The sequence below is a fragment of the Amblyomma mixtum genome, chromosome 2 (assembly GCF_055824585.1).
Source record: "Amblyomma mixtum isolate Tamu chromosome 2, ASM5582458v1, whole genome shotgun sequence".
In the NCBI taxonomy this organism is placed as follows: domain Eukaryota; kingdom Metazoa; phylum Arthropoda; class Arachnida; order Ixodida; family Ixodidae; genus Amblyomma; species Amblyomma mixtum.
The window spans coordinates 110,904,433-110,929,015 of NC_143013.1; the positions used below are offsets into that span (position 1 = coordinate 110,904,433).

At 43.9% G+C, this 24,583-nt stretch overlaps 1 protein-coding gene across 1 annotated transcript; it reads right to left on the reverse strand.

The window, feature by feature from the left end:
* Nucleotides 1-2,779: 2,779 nt before the first annotated feature.
* On the reverse strand, nucleotides 2,780-15,646 carry LOC149360570 (uncharacterized). The gene is made up of 4 exons (XM_089569326.1): nucleotides 15,497-15,646; nucleotides 12,774-12,847; nucleotides 4,346-4,432; nucleotides 2,780-2,922 (listed from the first exon to the last, which is right to left on the reverse strand). The coding sequence occupies exons 1-4, from the start codon at nucleotides 15,616-15,618 to the stop codon at nucleotides 2,801-2,803; spliced, it is 405 nt and encodes a 134-aa protein (XP_089425452.1). The 5' UTR covers nucleotides 15,619-15,646; the 3' UTR covers nucleotides 2,780-2,800.
* Nucleotides 15,647-24,583: the final 8,937 nt, after the last annotated feature.

Sequence of the window (24,583 nt, forward strand, 5' to 3'; positions counted from 1 at the left end):
GCAGTTGGTTTGTGTTGAAATGCGTACAAATTGTAATCTTTTTCTGGCGCCTGTTGAGGTCTATTGCTCTGCTGATTTCACTCTGGATGCGGTTTACAAGAGCACTGAAATCTTCCTTCATATTTTTGTAGATATATAAATGTATATGGAAAAACGCACTTGGTTTCTGAGCTCTGCGTATGAAATTTTCATGTAAAGTATTAGGTCAATGTTAAATGCAGTCCTCCCCAACAAGTCTCTCCATATTGCCGGCGGTTTAGGAAAATGCACCGAGCTTATAAATAACTTCTCGCTTTTAAATACATCTTTAAAACTCAGAGCCTCAAAGGCTCTTTCAAGGCGTGGACAGAGGGAGAAACAATTACTCCGAAAAGGAAAATCTTTATTTTTTTCTTCGCTTGAACGAACTGCTAAGATATTTTTGCAGGAGGCTACAGTTATATTGATAATACTGGTGCTGCACATGTACCACTTTACAAACAAGCCCAAAAATTCTTTCTTAAACACAAAATGAATTAGGTGACTGTCGACAATGTGTCTTCGATTTGTTTCGAAGTAGCTCTCGTTTCGGGGAGGAATATATTAACGGCAAACGCTACAAAACACTTTTGAAGGCGATGGAATATGTGAAAAAATGTTTGATGGCTCAAATGTTTTGAATGCATGCCCGCTCACTCTGAGTGAAAACTTGACGACCGCACGGGAATTCTCCCGCTGCTGTCAGGGGAGACATGGCTGATAAGCCTGGGACTCCATTACGAACACGTGGATAGGGAAAAACAGCGGTCAACATGTGACTCTCACTTCAAGGAAAAATGTGTCAAGGCTATTTGCGCTGCCCAATTGGATTTCAAAAGTTTTGGCGCCAAGCAGTTCGCTTAGCACTTCAGCTGCGGAATCGGCATAAGAGGCAAAGAGAGAAAACGGAAAGCAAGCCCACTAAGCTAATTTAATAGATGTAAAAATGTTGCTTATTTCGTACCTCAACCATGGCGAAAAATATATTACGATGAGCCCTATATTACGTCTTGAAGTCCCCACTCTCTATATCTCGATTATACTAATTACCAAGTACGCCCTTTCATGATAGCTTCATTATAACATCCGTTATCAGCTATTCTCCAGATCCTTAACTTGATCTTAACCTCTTTTATGGAACTGGCATAAAACCTATTAAATGGTTCCAGTAACTAATGAAAGCATAAATGGACGTTTTTGTTAACAGTGTTAACAAAGGAAAGTTCTGGATGAGCTAGTCCAACCGCCTGTTAGCGATAATTTTTATTCTTCTAGCTGTTTGATTTGTCGTTTATTTTGCGTTCGGTACCGTGTAGTACTTAAAATATTAATCGACAACCTTTCCTTCTGTCGCTTCAGCGATGAAGTTATTATTTGCGTGTTCTACTACTTTGCCATCGATAGAGGACTGAGATACTCTAATGCCCATTACCTCTTTTCCTGGTGTAACTAGGAACCACATTCTCTATTCTGCTTTCTGCAGGCGAGCATCAAAAGCAGTCAAAGTAGTGGTTTCTTGGTTCAAAAATGTAAGTTTTGAGGTTCCGACCATTATTGGAATGATTTGATTGTCGTGATTTGAAAATTCCTGATAATCAGTAAAAAAAAAATATTTTTCAATATCGTTAGGACAGCGGTATACTCCCGTATCCAAAATACGTCGCATATAATACTCAGCGAAAAGCTACTTCCTCAGCTGCAGTAAAGGCGCTAGCTCCTCTTTTCACGTAAAATTTATCTTTAAGACCTCGATGTGCACCATCGCCCCAAGTCTTTACGAAAGGAGTAAAAACGGTAACTCTCAAGGTAGAACGCGTCTGACGCATACTGGTTAACATTTGTTTCTGTCAGATGATCAATATCAAGATACCAAGGTAGATCACAAACTCTAGCGATTCTTGATGTTACTTAGTAGATATCGTCAAATGTCTAACTAGTAACCGCAATTTCAGTTGTGCTTTCTGCACGAAAGCATCAAAAACCGTCAAATTAGAGTTTTCTTTTTTCAAGAATGCGAGTATGGAGGTTCCGAGCATTATTGCATTGATTTGATTGTGGTGATTTAAAATTCCTTATGATCAGTGAAAAAAAAAATTCATGATCGTTAGGACGGCGACATACTCCCGCGTCCAAAAAAACGTCGCTTATAATACTAAGCAAAAAGCTACTTCCTCAGCTGCAGTAAAGGCGCTAGGAACTCTTTCTACGTACCATTTATCTTTAAGATATCAATGTGCACCATCACCCCAAGCCGTTACGAAAGAAGTAAAAAGCTAGCTTTGAAGGTAGAACACATCTGACGCATAGTGGTTAACTTTGGTTTCTGCCAGGTGATCAATATCAAGATACCCAGGTCGATCAAAAACTCTAGTGATTCTTGATGTTCCTTAGTAGATATCGTCAAAATATAATCCCGGTTTGACTTGGGAGTAAAATAATTTACCATCATGTCCATACCTTCTGGCAGTCAATCAAAGTGCTTACTTATCGCAATTCGAGCTTAAGAATACTACCTACCTTTTCAATACTCATAGCTTCAGAACTGAGTCTTCGCCGCAAAAATGTTCCGTTTTCGGCCCCTAGCAAACCTGTATGTCTTTACTGCTTCCTCGTTTGTTTATTTGACAAAGACATGTTTTTTTTTGTTCCGTGCTTTTGCTGTTCGCATTTGCGAAGTTTATTTATTGCACTGCTCCGCGAACGTTCACATACAACAGTGCGGAGACCACATTCTGCCTCATGAATACATTGCACATGAATTGCGCAGTAATAATAGCATGCGTTAAAATTCGCAGATATCCTTGTTGTAGACGGGAAACCCATCGCCGCAGACGTTCGCAAAGCCGTCGTTGCACCGCTGAGGAACATCGTCCACGAATTCTACATCAAGTATCAACGTGCACTCTGAAAAGGAATTACCAGCAACGCACAGGGTTCAAATTCACAAAAAAACTGTGACCAAGAGAAGAATTGCCGCCTGCATTACATACTTTGATAACTCGGGGTGGCCGGTAAGGGACTAGGTGCGTGCTATTTTTAGCATTGTTATGCTGCCGTAGTGGAGGCGGCTAACCCCTGTCCCAGATTAATTGACCGTGGTCTAGTTTTCACGATGAATGCGGTGGAACATACCCTACGCCTATTTCACAGATTTAGCAAATTTACGGATAATGAAAGCTTACTTTTAAAACATCACATAAGATTGAGATGCACGTCAACGTGACTAGAACGTTATGGACAGCTAGCTTAATGTAAACACTCTGTACTACGGCAATAGGTGTTTACTACTAAGTACCTAGATCTGAAGTTATATTAAAGGCAGGTACAAACGAGGCACATTATAGAGAAAGTATTTCTCACTGAGCTTAAAGAGAGTTTCTTTACGTAGATGTGATGAGATGAGACATTGCCGGTAGTACCAGATACCGCCGTCTGAAATTATTTCCTGTTTATATTAAACATCATCATTTGCGATTGCAGCAGGCGTTTAACTGGCTTGTAGGTGCCGCCACTATCGCCTGCGTTAGCTCAGCTTCTCTAAAATTAGTAGATATCGAACTACATCCGTCTGAATGGCTCTCTCAGTATCATTCTTTCCCCATTTATGCTGATTACCTGGTTCGTCTTTTTCACAGGGCATTCTGCCCAATTTCGTCTCCGAACTTTTCTCGCCTTCTGCTGGCAAACTAGAGTGTTAACCGCCTGTGGGGCCCTGTATTAGATGCAATGCGTCACACAAGGCGAAACCACTGAGGCGCGCTGACCAAAGCTGATTCACTCTATTACGAGGGTATGAGAGGAGCCCAAGCGTGTTTGGCTTCTGAAGGTGATCGACTGACTGAGGGATATCGCATGCGTTCCAGGCATTCTTTGCGCTTTGAGTGTGCGCCGTGCTGCGGTGGTTTCGAAAGACTGACAAACACGATAATAACTTGTGCCACGTTTGTGCAATAACCCCCAATAATCCCCAGCGTTTACCCTATGCGACAATAAATGTGCAAAATAGATTTCGTGGCATATTTCAGGAACACGTTTCAGCAACTTTAAGAAGTGAGCCGATTCTCGAATGCAGATGTGAATTTTAAAGAAGGATAATTTTTTATAACTTAGTTTCAATGCCGGGGTATGAAATAGGTGTAGATATAGATCCTGACTCTAAGCTCTACCACATGTCCTCTACTCTACAACACCTGGAACGAATACAGAAAGGCCTAGTTAAATAAGGCTACAAAAACGCCTTCTCCTGTGTTGTGTCGTTTCGTGCCTCAGTATCAAAAAATCTTAGAAAACCTAGAAGGCATGGTGAGTATACCAAGCCGGTTCTTACGTTCTGTGTCGCCAAAAGGCAAAATGCCGACATAGCAAGTCTCGTAGTCTGTGTACCCTACCGTGATGGTGACTGGATTTCTGTAGTCTGGAAAGAAAGACCAAAAAAGCATTTGAATCAACATATTTGTAGTGCATTGCCAAACAGAGATCGGTACAGCTGACTTCATTCGAAAAAAACACGGATCGCATGGGGCAGGATAACGTAAGGAGTGTCTCTTATCCTGAGCAATGCAGCAACGATTTTGCTATCATGAGTTGCATGTGCACGATGGCGTTTATTACATCCCTGTAGGTGATCGCTATGGTACTGATGGGGACTAGTTGGCTTTTTAAAGGCGGTTGAATCGCGCTATGCACGCTGCAAGGCAGGAGAGATTTGACAAAACACAAGTGCTGACTTGAAACTATATTTTCGCCAAACGCATGGTTGGCCTTGTGACCTTACCCCTTCCCGCCAACTATTGACCAATGGTACTAAAGGTCAGCACAGTATCCCGAAATGCTGCCAAAGACATAACAAGCAGAATGCAGACTACACACATGCGGATCTAAGTCTGCTGGAGGTGCAGTGCAGTAGTACTTAGAGCCAAGAAAGGGCTATTGACGCCGTGTTTTTGAAGGCAAAGGCAGGGGTCGGAAACTCCTGTCCGTTTCAGTTTCAACTACTTCAACGCACCTGGTTATTGAAGTTGACCCGATATTTAAAAAAAATAACAATTTTTGGACAGACTGGGTCGGTGGCCGAAAAAAAAAATAATTTTTGGACAGACTGCGTCGGTGGCCGAATTGTGTGAAGAACCGAAAAAAAAGCTTCTTTTTTTTTCTCTGGGGGATAGTGGAATCCTGCTCAGCTAAATACCTTTTCCATGGCAATGTATGACACTCCAGTTGCCTCTCCTCCAGGCGCGAGGGCAGGATTTGGAGCTGAGGTCTGGATCGTCTGGACAATGTGATAGATAACCATGACCTAGGAGAATACAAAACTTGACGTGGCGTGGGCAAGAGCGCTCGCGCTAGACCCGCAGCCTTTAAATCATGCCATCGCCGTCAGCAATTCTGTCCTGTTCTCATCGGCTTGCCTTCGCTTAACGTTCGGCGTCAGGTGCGGGGTAATCATCGCCATGCTAGTCCTGCAGCTTCGGCGTCCTGCATATGCCGTGGTCGTCGGCCGTGTCTTCCTATCCGCACCGCCCGGCTGTACCGAAGACCGTCAGACCACAGCCGACCTTGCCGTGCACGCCATCTCGGTCCCCCGCCGTGACCAGTAGACACAACGAACAGACGACACCGATGTTACCTTGCAAATGACTTCCCAGACCCGAGGAACGGCCTACAGGTGACACCACAGCCCCCGTGCAGTGCAGTTCGGTGCGCCCATGGGCCTCGTTCATCTGCTCCAGGTGAACTGTGGTGTGAAAGCTTCTTGGACCAGTGTTCATCAGATCATCTAGTCATGTCTCGTGGCCACAAGCCCTTCACCTTCTTCCTTTCACCAGTCAACCGCTGTTTCACGTCCGCCGACATGTCGTTCTTCACATCGTCAACGCCCATCTCCGAGTTTGTGATTGAGACGAAGGCTTGATGGTCCTGTGTCATGTCACGGACTCGAAGAAAATGTAGCGAGCAGTGGCGTGGACAGTAGCTCTTGCGCTAGGCCAGGAGCCATTAAATCATGCCATCAACATCTGTCATGTCCAGTTTTCATCGGCTTGCCGTCACGTAGCAATGTGGAAGTGTCATACCTATGGAAAAGATATCTAGGCAGCTTTAGAAACTTCGCTTAAAGCTCGTCAGGCCACTTGCTTACATGCGATATGGCAGGAGCGCAGTCATGCGAGAAATGACATTAGCGACCATGCTGAGCAAGCTTGCCTCTGTCCTCTATTTACAAGCTAATAATACGAAAGCATTATATGGCGCAGCAGCAATGAAATCCGATGTCTAGGAAAATTGGATCTCCAAAATGTGGATGACACAAGAAATAACAAATAAAATTAATTTCTTTCGAAGCTGCCAGCCACTGATACCCAGGACTTCCACACTTCGAGGCGCGACCGCAGCCCGTAGACAATAAAAACCGCCTCTATAAACATCTCATTTAATATATTCAAACATTGTTGCTTCCACGAGAACTAATAACAAAGCTATAAGGAAATGGTACGAAAGACATCCTAAAAAGATACAACATCATTGCACAAGACGGTGAGTAAGGTTTAGCACACCACCAAGAGGGAGTGCCACTTCAGTTTAAAGTCTGTCTGTTCATACACTTCCGGGAGATGAACACTCATTTGGCAGAGTTTAGATTTCGTCAAAACTGATCCACCGTGCCGGTCCATCATTCTAGTTTTCTATAAACTATATAGTCTAATCAGAAAGAAACACGCCAAGAGGTTCAACAACGTACTGCACTCGGGTAATATATTGCACGGTATGAGAAGCGAAATCAACTCGCTCTTTCAAAATCCCTTGCAAGATGAATGGTGGAAAAAACAGCGCAAACTTAGACAGAAAATACAGAAAAGAGGGGAGACACTACAAGCGCTGACTCGCAACTAAGGTTTATTAGAAAGAACAGAACACAATATATACAAAAACCACCCACGACTGCGTACGTCATAACAGATGACGTGCAAGCGTGCAAGATAATCTAAACAGAAGCATCGCGCGTGTGCACCCGGTTATTTAAGTACCTAAATTCCAATTCTGACAAGGCCACTGAACGATCACTCACGCACCGTTTGCCGGTTTTTCGGATAAAGAACGCTTCCATCAGCTCCCGGGTCACCTTATCTTGGTGGAAAAAAAGCACGTCAGGAAAAAAAGCATGTAAGGCTCTTTGAGCACCGCAACCTACTCGGCAGTGACACGCGAGACAACCTTCCCGCACACTGCCGGGTTTGCAAATGCACACCCCTTTTCCCAAAAACTGACGTGCTTTTTTTCCACCAAGATAAGGTAACCCGGGAGCTGATGGATGCGTTCTTTTTCCGAAAAACCGGCAAACGGTGCGTGAGTGATCCTTCAGTGGCCTTGTCAGAATTGGAATTTAGGTACTTAAATAACCGGGTGCATACGCGCGATGCTTCTGTTTAGATTATCTTGCACGCTTGCACGTAATCTGTTATGACGTACGCAGTCGTGGGTGGTTTTTGTATATGTTGTGTTCTGTTCTTTCTTATAAACCTTAGTTGCGAGTCAGCGCTTGTAGTGTCTCCCCTCTTTTCTGTGTTTTCTGTCTAAGTTTGCGCTGTTTTTTCCACCATGAATTCACACCAACTAGCCCAAATGTCTGCTTTGCTTGCAAGATGCCCAAGAGCAAAATTTCATTTTTATGATTGATGAAACAATGCTGAATTATTTCAGCCATTCACTGAGGCTACACTTTGCAGACAACAAAGCAAAGATTTTTCTGAAGCCAAGACGTCACGGGCGATGTTTCCGCATGTAGCTTGTGGTAGAAGTAGTTAGTGCACGGTGAAAGTAATATTTTTCAACCTGTGTAAGAAAGTCGCGAGTGGGTGATCCAAGTAGATTGAGCGGTACATAGGAGGGATAAGCATCGATATGAAGTCTTTGTACAAATGTTTTCGCGACACAGAAAATAAAAGATTTCTTGAAAAACGGACCGCCAGAAAGCTGAAAGCAAAGTATACCTGATTCATAAAGCCTACAAACAAGGAGGTGCAGAGAAGTTTAAGGACACAGTTAGCGTGGACAAAGCATTAACTAAATTTGCCTGCGAAAGCGCCCGAAGTATCGGGTGGGAAGAGTGGTGAAAAGAAAAATTAAAGCGGGCACAAATCTGTCGCATATACAGGGTGCTTCATCAAAGACATTGCGCAATTTTTAAAACTAGGCTTTTTGAGTTGGAAGAGAGCTGTTTGCGGCATAGAATTGTGAGCGGTGCAATACGCCTGAATGCAACTAAAATGTGCTAAGTAGCAGGGTGGTTAACTGATTACGAATAGATAACTTTTTAACTATTGCTGTTCGCCTCCTTAATTATTGAGAGACGTGTACCACATTGTGAGTAATAGCCATATAAGCTTTTAGAATTTTCAAAAACGCGGTTACCCAACATGTTTTGGCTATTTCAACAAATTACGCGCCCCGGAGAGGTTGCTTTACCTGCGAGCTTCTAGAAAGCTCATGTATTTTGTTGCGATGTAGGCAAAATTTGTTGGCCACAGAGCCGAGGGTAACCGCGGTTTTGAAGTTCCAAAAACTTACACGGATATTATTTGCGGTGGGCTACACTCCTCTAAGTAATTAAGGAACCTTACAGTAATAGTTAGAAAGTTAACCATTCAGTTTTCGTTAAACATCCTGCTAGTTAGGAGTTCTTGACTGCATTCTGATGTACTGCACCGTTGACAGTGCTATGCCGAAAAGGCGCTATTCTAGCTCAAAAAGCCTATTTTTAAAAATTGCGTGAAGTCTTAGATAAAACACCCTGTATAAGTAGACAACGTATCCCAGCCGCGCTGACCTGTCGGAGATGATATTCGCAGTTAATCTGGCGCAGTGAATAATCTGCAAAACTCTAATTTCTAATATAAGTTGCAGGCGGTAGCATTACTCACTATTCACAGACCGTGTGTCACAAATGATTGAGTATTGCACTACACATCCGATGGGCGATCTTTCCAACAGTTGTAACTATGCCTGTACGCGTTAAGTGGACGCAAAGGTACTTCGTCAGTACAAACGTCCGTGCCACGCCACAATTGTCAACTGCCTGTAGATCCACGCGACCCAAACCACAGACCGCAACTCTTGGAATGGTTATGTAGACACCCAAGACTGTGCCGGAGTGCTCATTTAAGCGAACTGCTTAGTCCACTCTAGGCCTCTCTGCGCAGAAAAATGCCACATCATCTACACAAGCTAATACTTTGAGCTCAACGTCTGGAATCCGGAAACGCTGAATAACACTACTGTGCAGAATACTGATACATAGCGGCTCTAAGTACAATGCGAACAGAAGTGGCGATAATTAACATTTGGTTGATTAGTGTCTAAAGTTGTCCTGACTCTATTAAGAATTACCTCAGTAAACACCTGTGAGCAACGCAAAGTAAGCTGATCGGGTCTGTAATTTTCCAACACCTCGGCGCCCCTATTATTATGAATTAACATGATGTTAGCGTTCCTCACACCTTCTGGTACGCTTGAGGTCATATGGCATTGTGTACACAGGGTGGCTAGTTTTTATAGCACAATCCCCCTCCGTCCTTCAAAAGAACCTGATCCTCGCCAGCTGTTTTTCCCTTTGCATTGCTCCTAAGGCTTTCTTTACTTACGTTTTTTGTTGTTTCTGTTTTAGTTCCTATTTTGTTACTAACGGGAGGACGCATTCATGTGCGCTACTGTCTCTCGTTAGGTTTCTGATTATATTGGCTACCGTACAGATTTGCGTAGAGCTCTTTGGCTACTTCAACTATCTTATCCACATTGCTAATGACATTGCCCGCCTTGTCACTTAACGCATAATTTTTTTTACCTATGCCAACCTTCCGCTTCACCGCTTTGAGGCTACCTCTGTTCTTTAGAACATGCTCGATTCCGTCCATATTAAACTTTCTTATGCCGGCGACTTTGCGCTTATTTATCAGCTTCAGTAGGTCTGCTAGTTCTAATCTATCTGCAGGGTTAGACACTCTCATAAGTGGGAGTTTATTAATCAGACCTTTCGTATGCTCAGATAGCTTGCCGGTACTCTTTACAACCATCCTACCGGCTACTTCTACAGCGCACTCCGTTATCGCAGCCGTTAGATTTTCGCTCATTGTTTGAACATTAATATCGTCATCCTCACTTAAAGCCGAATTTCTGTTCTGTAGCGAAATCCTGAATTCCAGTCCTTTACCTCCGACCGCTACCTAGTTAATGCGCTTCGGCTTCGCTAGTTTCTTCCACTCCTTCTTCAAATCTAAGCTAACACGAGACCTTACCATTCTGTGTTCACAACAACGCACCTTTCCGAGGACCTCCACATCCTCTACGATGCCAGCGTGAGCGCACAGTATGAAGTCTATTTCATTTCTACTCACATCATCGGGGCCCTTGCACATCCACTTCCTCTTCTATCGTTTGCGGAAGAGGGAATTCATGACCCGTAAATTATATCTATCTGCGAACTCTACCAATTACTCTCCCCTGTTAAACCTAGAACCTATCCCATAGTCGGCGGCCGCCTGGTCGCCAGCCTGCTTCTTGCCTGCTTTCGCATTGAAGTCGCCTATCAGTACCGTGTACTGTGTTTTTACTTTGCTCATTGCCGATTCCACGTCTACATAGAAACTTTCAGCGATCTGATTATCATGACTGGATGTAGGCGCCTCTCTTTTATGCCCTATGGCGTAAAATTTACCTTTCTCGATGCAGCGCTGTTTCTCTTTGATCTCGAACGACGCGATCAAGGATGGAGACGGAGGAAAAACGTCTTTCGCCTCCTCCGGAGATCGAGATGCTCCCGATGCGAATCGCTCAACAGCCAAATTTTCGAATCATGGGTCTGCACATGAGTTATCGGCATGCTCCTGAATACAGTTGTGGCTTTCAGGTTCATCCATGGTAAACTAACTCTCCCCAGCGGATTACAATGCAGAACACAGGCTAGGCGATGTCACAGTATGCCCGGCTCCACTACTCCGGAACTCAGCACTGCTGCATGTGTGAGAGATGCTTCTGCTTTAGGGGATCTGCGGAAATCTCGACGTCCGGAGCCCTCTGCCCTTGTGTGAGAAACAACGTCTTTATCATTCAACGAGGCACCTCTACCCGCTCGTATAAGTGCTGCTTCTCATAGGTGGTCACTCGCATACATGGAATGCTTGTGTAGGGCTTTATCCGTAGGATGGTGGCCTCCCCGCAGCTTGTTCTCACATATGAAACGACGCAGTCTTCAGCAGAGTGGGCGAAATGCCGGGAATCACCATAGCGTGGAGTGAAGCACTGAGAAAGGTTATTGCCTACTTAGTGGACTGTAGACACAGGGGTGGCCTTTCAAGAATGCAACGAAAACGAGGCACTGAATTCCAGAAAAAGTTACAAGATGTAGAACATCGCTGACTTTAAAACCACCCGCCAACGTTCTCCCGATGTGCCATTACAATGTCCTCATCTGCTCCATTTCCGTGACCCTCCAGTTTTTGATCATGGTCGGTGTCACCCTGCCGCAAGATCGTTCGGCGTCCCAAAAGTACACATCATCCAAATTTTCGGTAAGCCACAGCAATCTCGTCTTGACTATATTCAGCTAGAGTCAATGGTAATTCACCGGCAGTTTTTTACTTAAGGCCCTCGGGTTGTAACGAGTTCTGCCCTTAGTAACGTCGTCTTACAAGTAAGCATCCATGCATGAGGCATCTGATATTGTCCGATTGAACTAATATCACCCTACTCGACGACAGGAAGGAGAGCGTCTCGAAAGCACTGAGCACTGTTTAGACGTGGAGCGAGATCCGCATGCCGAAGCACAGAACTGAAGTCGAGCTTTCCTGCAGGCACATAGGGAAAAGCTGTACGAAACGTATTACTGCAGGCTGAAGTTGTTGCAGTACCTCAGCCCAAGGCTGATTGATCCTTGTAGACCATCGAAAAAGCGACCTTTCGGAACGCCCTCTTTCACCAGTCACAACTGAGCTACAAATAGTGGTACTTCTTGGCGAACAAAGGTGAACCTAGCATAAGCTTTACCTTACGGCTGTACGCTGTCGAACAAGTGTGTTATTGAAAAGCAAGATAAAACGTACATAATAAAATAAAACAAAAATAAAGATAACAGTGCTCTCCCAGTAAACAGAACGCAACAAGGCTTACGCGAACTACGTTACTTTTTTTCTAGCCTCTTGGTGAGTCATTAAGCGCTTTGTGCTTAGGCTGACCAGAAGACTTATGTGTACGAAAAAGTGCTCAATAAATTGTATTGTATTGTATTGTATTTTATTGTATTGTATTGTATTGTATTACATCTGCGAATACAATAAGGACAACATGCCGTACGGTGTGATAATATACATGCTCGACTGGTGGTTATTATTCAATGTAGTTTGCGTTTTGGTAGATTTTTTATGAGCCATAGGCCCCCAGGACATGTGATGAGGACTATTGCACAGACTTCATTCGTTGGCAATGTGTTAACTATCTCCGCATTCCTTTTCTTCGCCTTATACTTGGGTGTAGATTATTTGCTCCACACATTAGAATTTATTCTCGATTTTTTGTGTGGCGAACTGGGTCTGCATATCAGGCTAGTGAATAAATTATTGGCTGAATTCGTATGTCAGAAGGGCACGAAAGGAAATATATATCGAGAATCTAACCAGCTTACGCCACCTTACAGGCTTCAAAGCACGAAACTTCCAAGAATGATGTTCATTGGAAGATACCAACGAAGAATTTGGCGGATTTCTATTTACCTTCGTCTATTACAAGGGTAGCAATGTTGGGAACATCGATATTCGCCCATGTGTAATCATAGGTAGAGAACCCCCTGAAAAAAAGGCGATCAAGTAGAGGTTACGCGCTGTAGTGACTTTTGAGACTAATTTGACTGATAGGACGTTTATTGTAGAGTCCATTTCAGCAGTTTCAATCAGTTTGGTTGCGTGATTTTCTTCGGAATGAATTTTTATTTTTACTTGGAAGAATTCTCGTACATTTTGAATGTCATTCAGCATGCCTTCATGTTAACGGCGTAGAGTGCATCAAAATCATCAGAGGTTGAAACAATATTTTTCAAGAAATGCACTGAGTTTCATGTTCACAAAACGTACTTAAGCAAAAGGGAAAATAATCGAGAATGAATCACGGTGTTTATACTAAAGACGTAAGAAATGTTAACTTTCAATAAGGAAAAGGCTATACATATATCACAAGATTCTATGCGAAAACCTTGGCACAAATGAAGCGTAATGCACGTAATCTAAGTATGCAAGTATGTCCCCTAAGCAGCCGTGTAGCTGTCGGTAAAGCTGAAAATGTTTCGGTCCAGAGCGACAGAAATAAATGTTCTTAAGGCTGGTTCAGAGATGGAGACAGTATTTGCGCAGTTCCCCGGGTTCGCAAAGCCGCAAAATCTATTTATGTCGTATTTTCTACTGCTCTGGAATGTTGAAATGCGCAAGTTTCTAAGCTTTCCTAATGAAAGTTAAATGCGTAATACCCTGTGTGAAATAATTATTTCGTGCTAAACATTTCTGATAATTCTACATCTGACAATTAGTCCATTAAAACTGTCTGGGAGAAATATGCACCTTAATAAAAGAACGTAATCAACCTGCATAGTGAACTTTGTCACTAGAGTAGCACAAACAGCGATCAGTGAATAATAAAGGCAATATTTATTAGAAGAAAAAGAATTTAGTGATTTATTTTATTTCTTTACTTGTGAAATATTTTGGACGTTGTATATGCAAACAGGAGAGGGAAGATGCATAAAGGAATAGCAGCCATCATAGCTTTAAACGATAGAAAAATTGCAAGTGCATGGATGCAGTCTATACACTAGTACTAAATATCATTAAAAATACATAATACAATAAAACACGATACAGTCTTACAACTGAAGAACGCAATGACACTCCAGAAAACATGTGCATGACAATGAGCCCATCACTTATGGATGGCAAAAAAACTGGGAATTGTTTGGTAGAGGGCTCCATTTGGCAGTTATCCTTGCAAAAATGAAAACATATCCTGCTGTGCGCACAATAAGAAGCTTACGGCTAAGGACATACTTCAGCGTTCGCACGATCCTCTGGGCCGATGAAACAACGGAAAATACACCGTTGCCCCTTTCGCCCCCATGAATCCCCTATAGGCAAGGGAGGTATTTTGATATCCACGTGGCGTGGAAGGACCCTCGTAACATTAAAACACGTTCGACAACATTACCATCATCACGCTTACTAAAGGGCGACTCGTTTTTTTTGCCATTGAAGCATCTCTTTTAAATCTCTGATGGGTTCTTTGAAGATTTGTTTTCGTTCACAGCATACATCGCAGCCTGGCGACTCTTCATTGGAAAGGAAATAAGTTTAAAAGGACTTTTTTGGGGACCTCTCCCCGAGAAGATTTCTACTGCCAACCTGGCGTGTGCGGATTCCAGACGTACCCGCCTGCTGTGATCCGCTGTGTGGAACGAAAACTTTACTTTCTTTTTTTTACCGGTAACTGTAAAATAAGGATCAAAGTTATGAGCTGCACACGACATTTGAGCTACTCGACATGCAAATGATAGGATTTGTGGCAGCTTTCATAGCGTCATTTCCCAGTCTATGTGACATTATAGGTGGGACGATACGTCGTTTTTGTTCTGGATTCTCGGGTTTTGTGCTTTAAGTGTTATTTTTTCCACTGCTTTCAATAAACCCGCCATTTCCACATGGCGCAGGTGTTTAAAGCGATTGTCTATTGAGAATCTTCAAATGTCTTCCGGACCTGTCCTCCTTATTTGTCCTGAGCTATAATCCCAAAACCAAGGTGCAGTTTTCGACTAGTCACTGCTCATCCTTCTCGCGGGACAGAGCCACGTGCACGGCACACACTGTTCCAAGAAAACTCTGTTACTAACACATTCGACGAGCAGTCACGAGACATTTACGCCACGAAGTCGGAAAAATGCTCTTGATAGAGTAACTGCTGTGAATTTCCTACCAACTGGTATATTTGCATGAGAGCAGTCTCATGTTTTGAAGCGAAAAGCTTCACTAGGCTAGTCAACACCGGGTCTGGCGTGCGCCGTGATCAATTTTAGCCACAGCGGCGCATGCGCGAGTTCGCCGCGCGACGTCACTGGAGAGGCGCAGGTGGTCGGCGGAGCCGCCGCCGAGCGCGGCTTCGCCGGTCGACCTTCTACGTCGTTCGCGCGCGCTGCGCGTGTTTACCGAGTGTAAGTACATCGGCGCGCGCTCGGCTTCCTCGTATGACACTACTTGCAGCCGCGTGTTTACCACAGTTGCTGCGCATGCGGAAGGAGGGCTATATAACGCGCTTGCCTGCACGGTTATCGTGGTGCTCCCAGTGCATTATGCGTGAACTGCGACAGCCATGACGTCAAAGCATAACTGCAGCTTTTCGCTTGTATATCCAGGCTTAACCAGAGCTAACTCAATGCCAATTTTTTAAACTCCCATCTTACTCTTCAGTTCCGTTCAGTCCTTTGAAGTGGATCAGGTAAGTCTCTGTTTTTTCGGTCAGATTTATGTCCGTCCTCTTACCGGTCATACAGATCAGGGACGGATCTTCCAAGGAGGAATACATTACGGTAGAAGTCTGATCCAAGGCTTCTACGAGCTGGAAAAGATAACAAGATTCACTGTTTTTGTTTCTCGTTAAAGCCACACTTCTTTCGCTTAGTGACAAGCATGCTTTCGCAAACAGAAAATAGAGCACGGCCATACAAACCGATGATGGGCCACGACAGCAGTGACGACGCGACATGAGGTCATATATCGAAAAGCAAAAGAAAACATGCACACCTCTTGTGAACGAAAAACTACAAGGACCTTTGCGTGCGCTGCGTTGCTCGCCTCCCTCACTGCCAGGGCCAAGTTGCTGGAAGCAGCTTACTCCAATATGTTTTTGATCTTATTTTTGCAGCAATGTACTCAGTGAGGTTAATGAAGAAAGAGAAGAAATGAGGACGGACGGACGGATGGATGGACGGCTGGAAGAAAGAGGAGCGCCACCGTTGAAACGGGGTGGTGCGAGTTGCCGCCATGCCCGGCTTTTTTTTATTATTTTAGCGGTGTAATAAATCAGGCAGAGCGTACATTTGGGCTAGTTCGCGGGAATGCATGGTGGAACAACAGCGCAGACTAAGACAGAGTACACAGAACAAGAGGGGAGACACTACAGCGCTTGGAGTGCCTCCCTTCTTGTTCTGTGTACTCTGTCTTAGTTTGCGGTGTTGTTCCGCCATAATAAATCAGGCTATAAATTCACCGTTTTCTTTAAATACAATTTTTATTTCTGCAAGGATAGCCTTTTGTATTTTATATGCTAATGAGTCATCAATGTTCCAATCACTTTTTGATGACTTCTACCGCATATTCATTCACTTGATCATTGTTATATCTAAACCTTAGGGCCTCGGGGAGTGTGAATTCCTGCATCGACATTCGTTTTGATACTGCCATATGCGACTCCACGTTCGATTATCTCGACAGATTTAGCACTCACTGCGCACATCTTTTCTTTTTGGTTCAATCGCTTTTTGTGGCTTTGCGTTCTAAGACATCCTGGTATGATTTCTAAAGTAGGCAACTGCCTCTATAGATATTGAAGAAAAATTATTTCCTGCTCTGCCCTTTCTAATTTCGATATATTTTACGGTCTGTTTCTTTTTCCATGAATTCATCCAGCTTTCATCTTATGCGATTTTTACGTGCGGCTTAAAGCCCTTTATTTCTCGTTCCTCGTTTTGTGCAATTACTCGATAGCTTCCTAGTCCTTTTCCACGAGTGTGAATCAATGTTCTTCTTGTACAAGCATTTAAGTACCTTAGCTGACCACATACAATAGTCTAATTTCTTCAGGTTTCTTTACTGAAAGCTTCCCTTGCTTCGAACGATGCCCTGCTCATAACACCTTCTACTGCTTTGTTTTTGGTGTTGCCGTGGGCACCTACTGCTAACCTCCTAACCGCTGCCTCGTTTATTTCTAGTCTCGGCTTAACTTCTGCTCTTGAGGAAAACCGCATTTCAGAAAGTATCTTTGACTGTATGAATCCTTTCCACTTATCGCTTAGTACTTCATAACTGTGTACCTCCATAATGACCTGTTTCCTTATGCCGACATCTCTTCTCCTTTTAGTCCTAAAATCTATTCGTGCTTTAACATGTATATCTGTTCTTTCTTTGCCTACATTCCAAGCAGGAGAAGTGGAAACATTACTTTCTTGTAATGTTTACTAACTTACTTTACATTCTTGCAATGCCCATATCTCGAGAAGGAGGCTATTTTCTTCTAGCTTTCTTTCTGAATTTATCATATCAAGCACGCACAGCAACGGTGATAGGAGCCAACCCAGCCCTGAAAACGTCTAGAACCATAGCGAAATACTTCGTGCTGCTCGCTCTGGTTTGCATATGCTTCTGCTTCTGCTGAACACCGGTGCATGTTCACAATGTCATAAATGTTTTCCCAATGACCCGTGCTGTCTTCTAGAGTACAATGTCATTTAAGTGCAGTTAAAGTAAAAAATAAAAGTAGAAATACAGGACGAGTCTAATGGGCCATTTTCATTCAGCCCAGTGTACCTCCGGCACTGCTGTCTTATAGAGAAGCAATGAGATTTTCATCATCATCATCATCATCAGCCTGACTGCACCCACTGCAGGGCAAAGGCCTCTCCCATGTCTCTCCAATTAACCCGGTCCTTTGTCAAATGCCACCACTGTATCCCCGCAAACTTAATCTCATCCGCATACCTAACTTTCTGCCGCTCCCTGCTACGTTTGCTTTCTCTTGGAATCCACTCCGTTACCCTTAAGGACCAGCGGTTATCTTCCCTTCGCATTACATGTCCTGCCCAAGCCCATTTCTTCCTCTTGATTTCAACTAAGATGTCATTAACCCGCGTTTGTTCCCTCACCCACTCCGCCCTCTTCTGATCTCTTAACGTTACACCTATCATTTTCCTTTCCATAGCTCGCTGCGTTGTTCTTAACTTAAGCTGAACCACCTTTGCTAGCCTCCACGTTTCTGCCCCATAGGTGAGTACCGGTAGGATACAGCTGTTGTATACTTTTCTCTTCAGGGATATTGGTAAGCTACCACTCATGATCTGAGAGAACCTGCCATATGCGCTCCAGCCCATTCTTATTCTTCTAGTTATTTCCCTCTCATGATCCAGATCTGCGGTCCCTACCTGCCCTAAGTAGATATATTATCTAACTACTTCTAGCACCTCGCTACCAATTGCGAACTGCTGTTCCCTTGCTAGGCTGTTGAACATTACTTTGGTTTTCTGCATGTTAATTCTTAGCCCCACCGTTCTGCTCTGCCTGTCGAACTGATTGATCATGCTTTGCAGTTCTTGTCCTGAGTGGCTTAGCAAGGCAATGTCATAAGCGAATCGCAAATTACTCAGGTATTCTCCATTAACTCTTATCCCTAACTGTTCCCATTCCAGTCCCCTGAATACCTCCTGTAAGCAGGCAGTGAAGAGCATTGGCGAGATCGTGTCTCCCTGCCTGACACCTTTCCGTATTGGATTTTGACACAACGTTATTATTCAAGTGCTACCAACACCCAGTCAAATCCGGATAGCTTGTCACTAGCATCTATACTATTACATGTACTTTTGAACAAGTGGTAGGTGAGTTAAGGCTACGGCGCAGACGAGCATTTTATAGGCTGCCGTCTAAGACTGCCTACCCTTTGTAGAGAGACGCATAGGGAATGCATTGGAGTGACGCTTATCCGACAAAATGAATACGTTTCGCTGCCTGCAACGCCTCCTGCCAGGAAGACGACTAACAGCCAAACCATGTCTGGTCCACAGTGCAGTCCGTGTTGTCGCAAAGAGAGGTACACTCCGACTGTCTCAGTGTGTTTTGAATCTCTCGCTCAGGGCACGCCAAATGCGCACTTCTGATTACTGCGCACTAGCTGTACCACGTGCAAGGCCTGCATCGGTTGAAGATAACCAGAGCAGGGGAGAAGCTAACGACTGTCAGAAAAATGTTTTTTCATCTCGGGTCTGACACATGAATGAAGTACGTATATTTCTTCCTATGATCGCCCGACGCAAACATGATTTTGCAAGTTTTTTTTTTTTCAGTGAACCTAAGGCCCTTGCGATACCGACCGGGCAAAGGGTATAGATGGAGCTTATGCGGGCTGACTCTGCTAGATGCATGCAGTGAACAGAAGGCTTGTTGTACAGATTTATTTCAGCGGCTCACTCAATGCGGCCTTCACATGTTTCCAAAAGTCCTGTGTAGTTTGCTGCAACCCTATTACCCTTCGTTGTCGACTTTCGTTCCGCTTCACAAAAAAATGCAGTGTAATTTCGACTTTTAAAGAAGTGACAGCCCACCATATGTGATTACGTGTCACTCCTAGTCACACATCTTGTCACACAAAATGTTTTCACGACTCATTTATACCCCGAACTTGTGTAAGCTGGAATCACCTTCCTTACGGCATCGCAGACATTTCTGATAATATTATATTTCGAAAAGTCGTTAATGGTTCTCTCTTAGAATGCATTTGATTATTACGGCATAAAGTTTGCCTTTCACAGTTTACACACTGTTTTAATGTATCCCCAGTGCATTTCTAATGTCATTCCCTTCTTGTGTTTGCACTTATTATGTATTCCTGGTTTATTTCATTTTGTATCCTCTCTGTTATTGCTGTTTATGCTGAATTTTTATGTATGCCCACTCCGCTCTGTAATGCCTTCGGGACCTGAGGGTACAATGAATAAATGAATAAATAAATGAGGTCTTCCTCTGTGGTTTGTTTGTGGGCATGAACAGAGAGAGTCATTTTTGTTCTTTGTTATAAAAATGATGTATAGGCTTTTATAGATTCAACAGCAATCTTTCTGACTTTCAGTTTTGTGTATCAGCTATAAAAAAAACCGAAGGTCTCTAACCGCCTTAATTCTCTCTCTATGGACGGTCTATAGACTATCTGTAGTATATCTTATGAATTCACTTTTATTTCCTTTTCTCAATGATCGGTCGATAGACTATCTAAAGACTAAATATGACACCACGTTAATTTTCTTTTTTCTATAGATGTCATGGACTATCTATAGCGTAATTTTATGAGATCCTTAATTACTTTTGTCTATAGGCGGTCTACAGCCTATTTCTAGACTAGAGTCTGTAAGAGCCGTTATTTTCCGTTTTTTGCAAACGCTGTATAGTCTTTCTATAGGGAAGTCTGTAACACCATTTATTTTCATTTATAGTATCTATGGCTTATAGACAATCTATAGACTAGTGTCTCTACAGCCATAATTTATTTTTATGTCTCTCATAGCCTCTGTGGCTTTGGACGTTAAATCTCATAAACCAAACCTTTTGTCCATAGACACTCTGTGCAGCACCTGCAGCCTAAGTTTAAAAGAGCCTTAATTTTCTTTCTTCTATAGACAGCGTCTAGAAGGTCTGTAAACCGCCTATAGAATAAAGTCTATGCACCCTTAGTTTCCTTTTCCCTATAGACTATCTACAAGCAAAAGTCTACAACAATCCCAACTCCGTTTGAATATAGACAATCTGGCTCTCGAGTAAATCTTCTAAAACAATTTCAGTTTCTGTTCACACTGCATGCAGAGATGAACCCTGCAGAGGGTGACCGCAACTACGGGTATAGCCCTCCAACTACTTCGCTATTTACGGAATTTAAAAAAAAATATCGGGTGAGGACAATGCAACGCCCTCCTGTACATTGTTTTTAGCGATAGCTACACTACGCCAGCCTTCTCGTGAGGTCAGCATGGCTGCGGGCTCAGCCGTGGCACCACCGCTCCACCAGTTGTGCGCATGCGTGGAGTGACGTCATAGCCCGCAGCTGGTGTGCGCGTCGCGCGGCTCGCCGCTGCACCGACGACGGAGTAGACGCCACCTGCCTCGTGAGTTGTGCGCATGCGCGTAGTGACATGAGAGCACGCAGGTGGTGTGCCCACCGCGCGCCTACATTACGCTAGCATTTCGAGCCTTCAGAGTGGTGGCGCCGTGTCCACCGTGACTGGTCACGTGGTCTGGGCAGCTGCTGGCGGCACGGAGCGCCGGCAAAATCGAGTGGTGAGGAGTGGAGAGGGGGAAGCTGGGAGTTACCACCTTGCGCAAAATAATAATCGGGATAATAGATAAAAAGTTAACTGTTGGAATTAAGTTAATCACTTTACGAAGTCGTTGTAGTCACCGGTTTATTTCACGTCCGACAACACTGGTATTTCTAGTGGTCAAAAAGCATCTCTTTAACTAAAAAGCCTTAAATTTAAAAAATACCGGCACACATCCTTGAAACACCTGATATATATTTCATTAGGAGTCCCTCATTTTTGTTCCTTGTCTGCTCAAGTACGATATGGCCGTTTCATACAACATGAATGCTCTCCTACCCCTGTGTTCACGACCAGCAGTAAATTTCAGCAGCTCCGCTTGCATGAGGAGAAAAGAGAATGGTCATGATGTTTTCTGTGCTTTCCAACGGTTAAGACGCACTGAAAGGCTGCGTGGATGCAAGCGGTGAAAGCGATCCACAATATAGTTACTTGACAGATGCGCACACTGCACCAGCACAGAAGAGAGGAAGGAAATAACTTTTATTGTTTCCAAGAAAACTTATATCTTGGACGCCTTCTTTGGTCTTGTCAGGCGCTCTTGTTGGAAGGGACCCTACTGTTTCAGCCGCACAGTGAACCTGGTGCATCAGCTTTGGCTGTTCACCCAATGCATGATAAGAGCAGGACAACCTCCCCGCATGAAGAGGTGTGACGCGTTAAGGCTAGCCAGAATTGCTGGGATTGGCTGAGATTCCCATTCTATAGCGTTTGTTTATCAATATGGAAAGAACATTCACTGGGAGCTCTCAGAAAGTGATTTCATTGAAGACAGCACTCACTTGTACCTGTGCGCATGCCTGCGAAAGAAAGACAATTTGTGTGCCATTCCTTTCCTGATGAAGTAATCGTGCTCCTTCACATTTTGCTCCTCCCTCCTGATTTTATACGAAATCCTACCACTTCAATGGTTCTCAAAGTAGAAGTGAGATATGAAGCACATGTTGAGGTCTCGGGCCATCGGAATGCTGGAAAAACGCCAGAACAACTTCAGTGTTCAAAAAATTCTGAATGCTGATTACTCGTCTCATTTAAACAGTAACGTACACGGAATTGACCATGACGCCATCCGTTTAGTACATTATTAGCTCTTGAACTGTGAAGATAGAAAGGGTGCTGAGTCGTCTCTCGTAAGGCCCATTTTCTTGCCTCTAGTTACTGTGGTGATCAGAAGCAGAATTGATTCTAACAGTAACACGCCTGTTTACTTCCACTAAAATTGTACCTTTTTCGACATCATTTGAAAAGCTTTGACCCCTCACATTTTTGTAAGCGCGCTTTTTGCTCTCATAAGTTTTTGACAGATTGCGGAAAGCATTGATAACATGATGCTAAGGAAGAAAAAGCGTGAAAACTTTGCGCCACTGCAAACGAAGTAGTCTGTGCGTACCTGATCGCTCATGCTTTTGACTAGGTTAGGGATGTGAATGGTAGCCTCATTACCTTTTGTACGGCAGATGCCGAAGATTTCGCGCCATTCTTCCGAGACCTTCCTCAAAGCAAGCTAAGAAATAGCCAGGCATGCCGACCCTCCCCAGTGCTCATCTAGATGAACTAGAAATGTCTATCGACCAGTAAACAGACAGCTGTCAGCCGTCGGTCATGCACATATATGTAATAGGGAAGAGCTTCACTTGAACCTGAAGGTCGCTTGTTTCCCTGTTGTTATTTTCTTCGCAAAGTTAGGCATAACGAGAGATAATATGGGAGCCGGTGAATAAGAGTGGATGAGATTATAAGACGAGATGAGGAATTTATTTCCTCCACGTGAAGTTTAGTTCACCTCAAAAATTCATTCTGAATGGTTTCCCAGAATTGTTCTCGAAAGCGTAATGCCTGTTCGCTCGTCGTTTGAGCAGTCACTTCCCGATCCCGCGAATAGCATGTGTATTGAATTGCTTCCTTAAGCATTATATCGGTAAATAAACAGTACATGGCTGTTTAAGGCGTATAGTAATTTGAAATTAAAAAAAATTACTAGAATAGAAGTGCGTGTTTAGGATGTTTCTTAAGCACTTGGCACTGTTATGTTTCTGAGAATCAGCACGTGGTTCCTCTTAATCCCGCGACTGGAGGCGTAAGGCGACACAGGGCTTCGCTTCCTTTATACTTCGATGAAAGCCTGCGTTATTTTCCTTGTTCATCATTGATCGATGAATGAACGGGACGCAGCCCAGGAGAATTGTCTGCTCCTTGCGCGCTTTGAAAACCGATTATTTTTGCCGTTAATTGTGCGATAAGTGCTCAACGGATAGCCAGCAGTTTCTTTGTTGGACGCCGTTATGGCCAACACGCTTGATCTGTTGTGAGAAGATTCCATGAAGCAGTCGTTTTCCATTAAACGTATTCTTGTCAATCGTACGCTGAGCTCAAGTTTGGGGTGCATAATAAGTCTGCCGAACTGGCTTACTTTCCACTAGCAAATTTTAACTACGCGCAAACCCCATGAATTAAAGTACTTTGGTTTCCCAGTACAGACCTGTAATTTATCGAGCATTGGAGAGAAGAAAGCGTACCAGCTGTGCAGCTTCAAATCGAGGCGTTTGTCCCCCATAGTCTCCCTACATTATTAAATTTATTCTGCCGTACGAATTATTCATTGCGATAGTCTTTATATCGCGCTTTGAAAGAATGCGCATCTCGTTTGACATCAGCACATTTAAGAGTACAGCTGTCTAAAATGCAACGCCGTCAAAGATTCGTGCTCAAGTAAGCTGTTAGGCCTTAGAATATCCCTGAGTTCCCGCTTCACGCGTTGCAGCGACGCTGCTTCTCCGCTTATTACAAATTCGTGAGACTGAATTAAATCCGCAGAGCAAAACGTCGCTCTCAGACACGGACATGCTTGGAGTCGAAGCTAACTCCACCGCTATCCTGTTGGGGCATCGCCTGCTTCCGTATTTTACGCTGCTCAGCGTCGCTCGGCACACAGAAAAGCGAGGCCTTTCAATGGGTATCTCCATAGCCGAAGCGGCAACCCGTCACGCAGCAAGTATTAAGCATCGCAGGCGTGCATGTAACGTGCACTGTACTTTTTCTGCGAACAAGGGGCAAAGTCAGGACAAAGTAGTTCCTGCCACACCACCGGCGTCCCATTCCGCCCTTACTCACGGCCGTAGAGACGCTCGCTTGCTCGCGTCCTTGCCTCCACAGGACTCTTAGCGCCGCGTCGTGGAAGGCGTGATCAAAATATGAAGCTCTCCCACAGCGCTACGTAGAAGTTTCATGACCATAAAAGCGTTTAAAGTCTATAGCTGCACAACCATTTCATTTCTATGGTGAGCCCCTCATATATCTACCGATGAGGGTACTTTGGTCTGTCTGACATGACCCGCCTTCCAGAGAGCGTAAATGCCGTTGCCACTCTATATGTAGAGTTTCGTCGAGAACCTACACACACAGATATTCCGTTTTTCA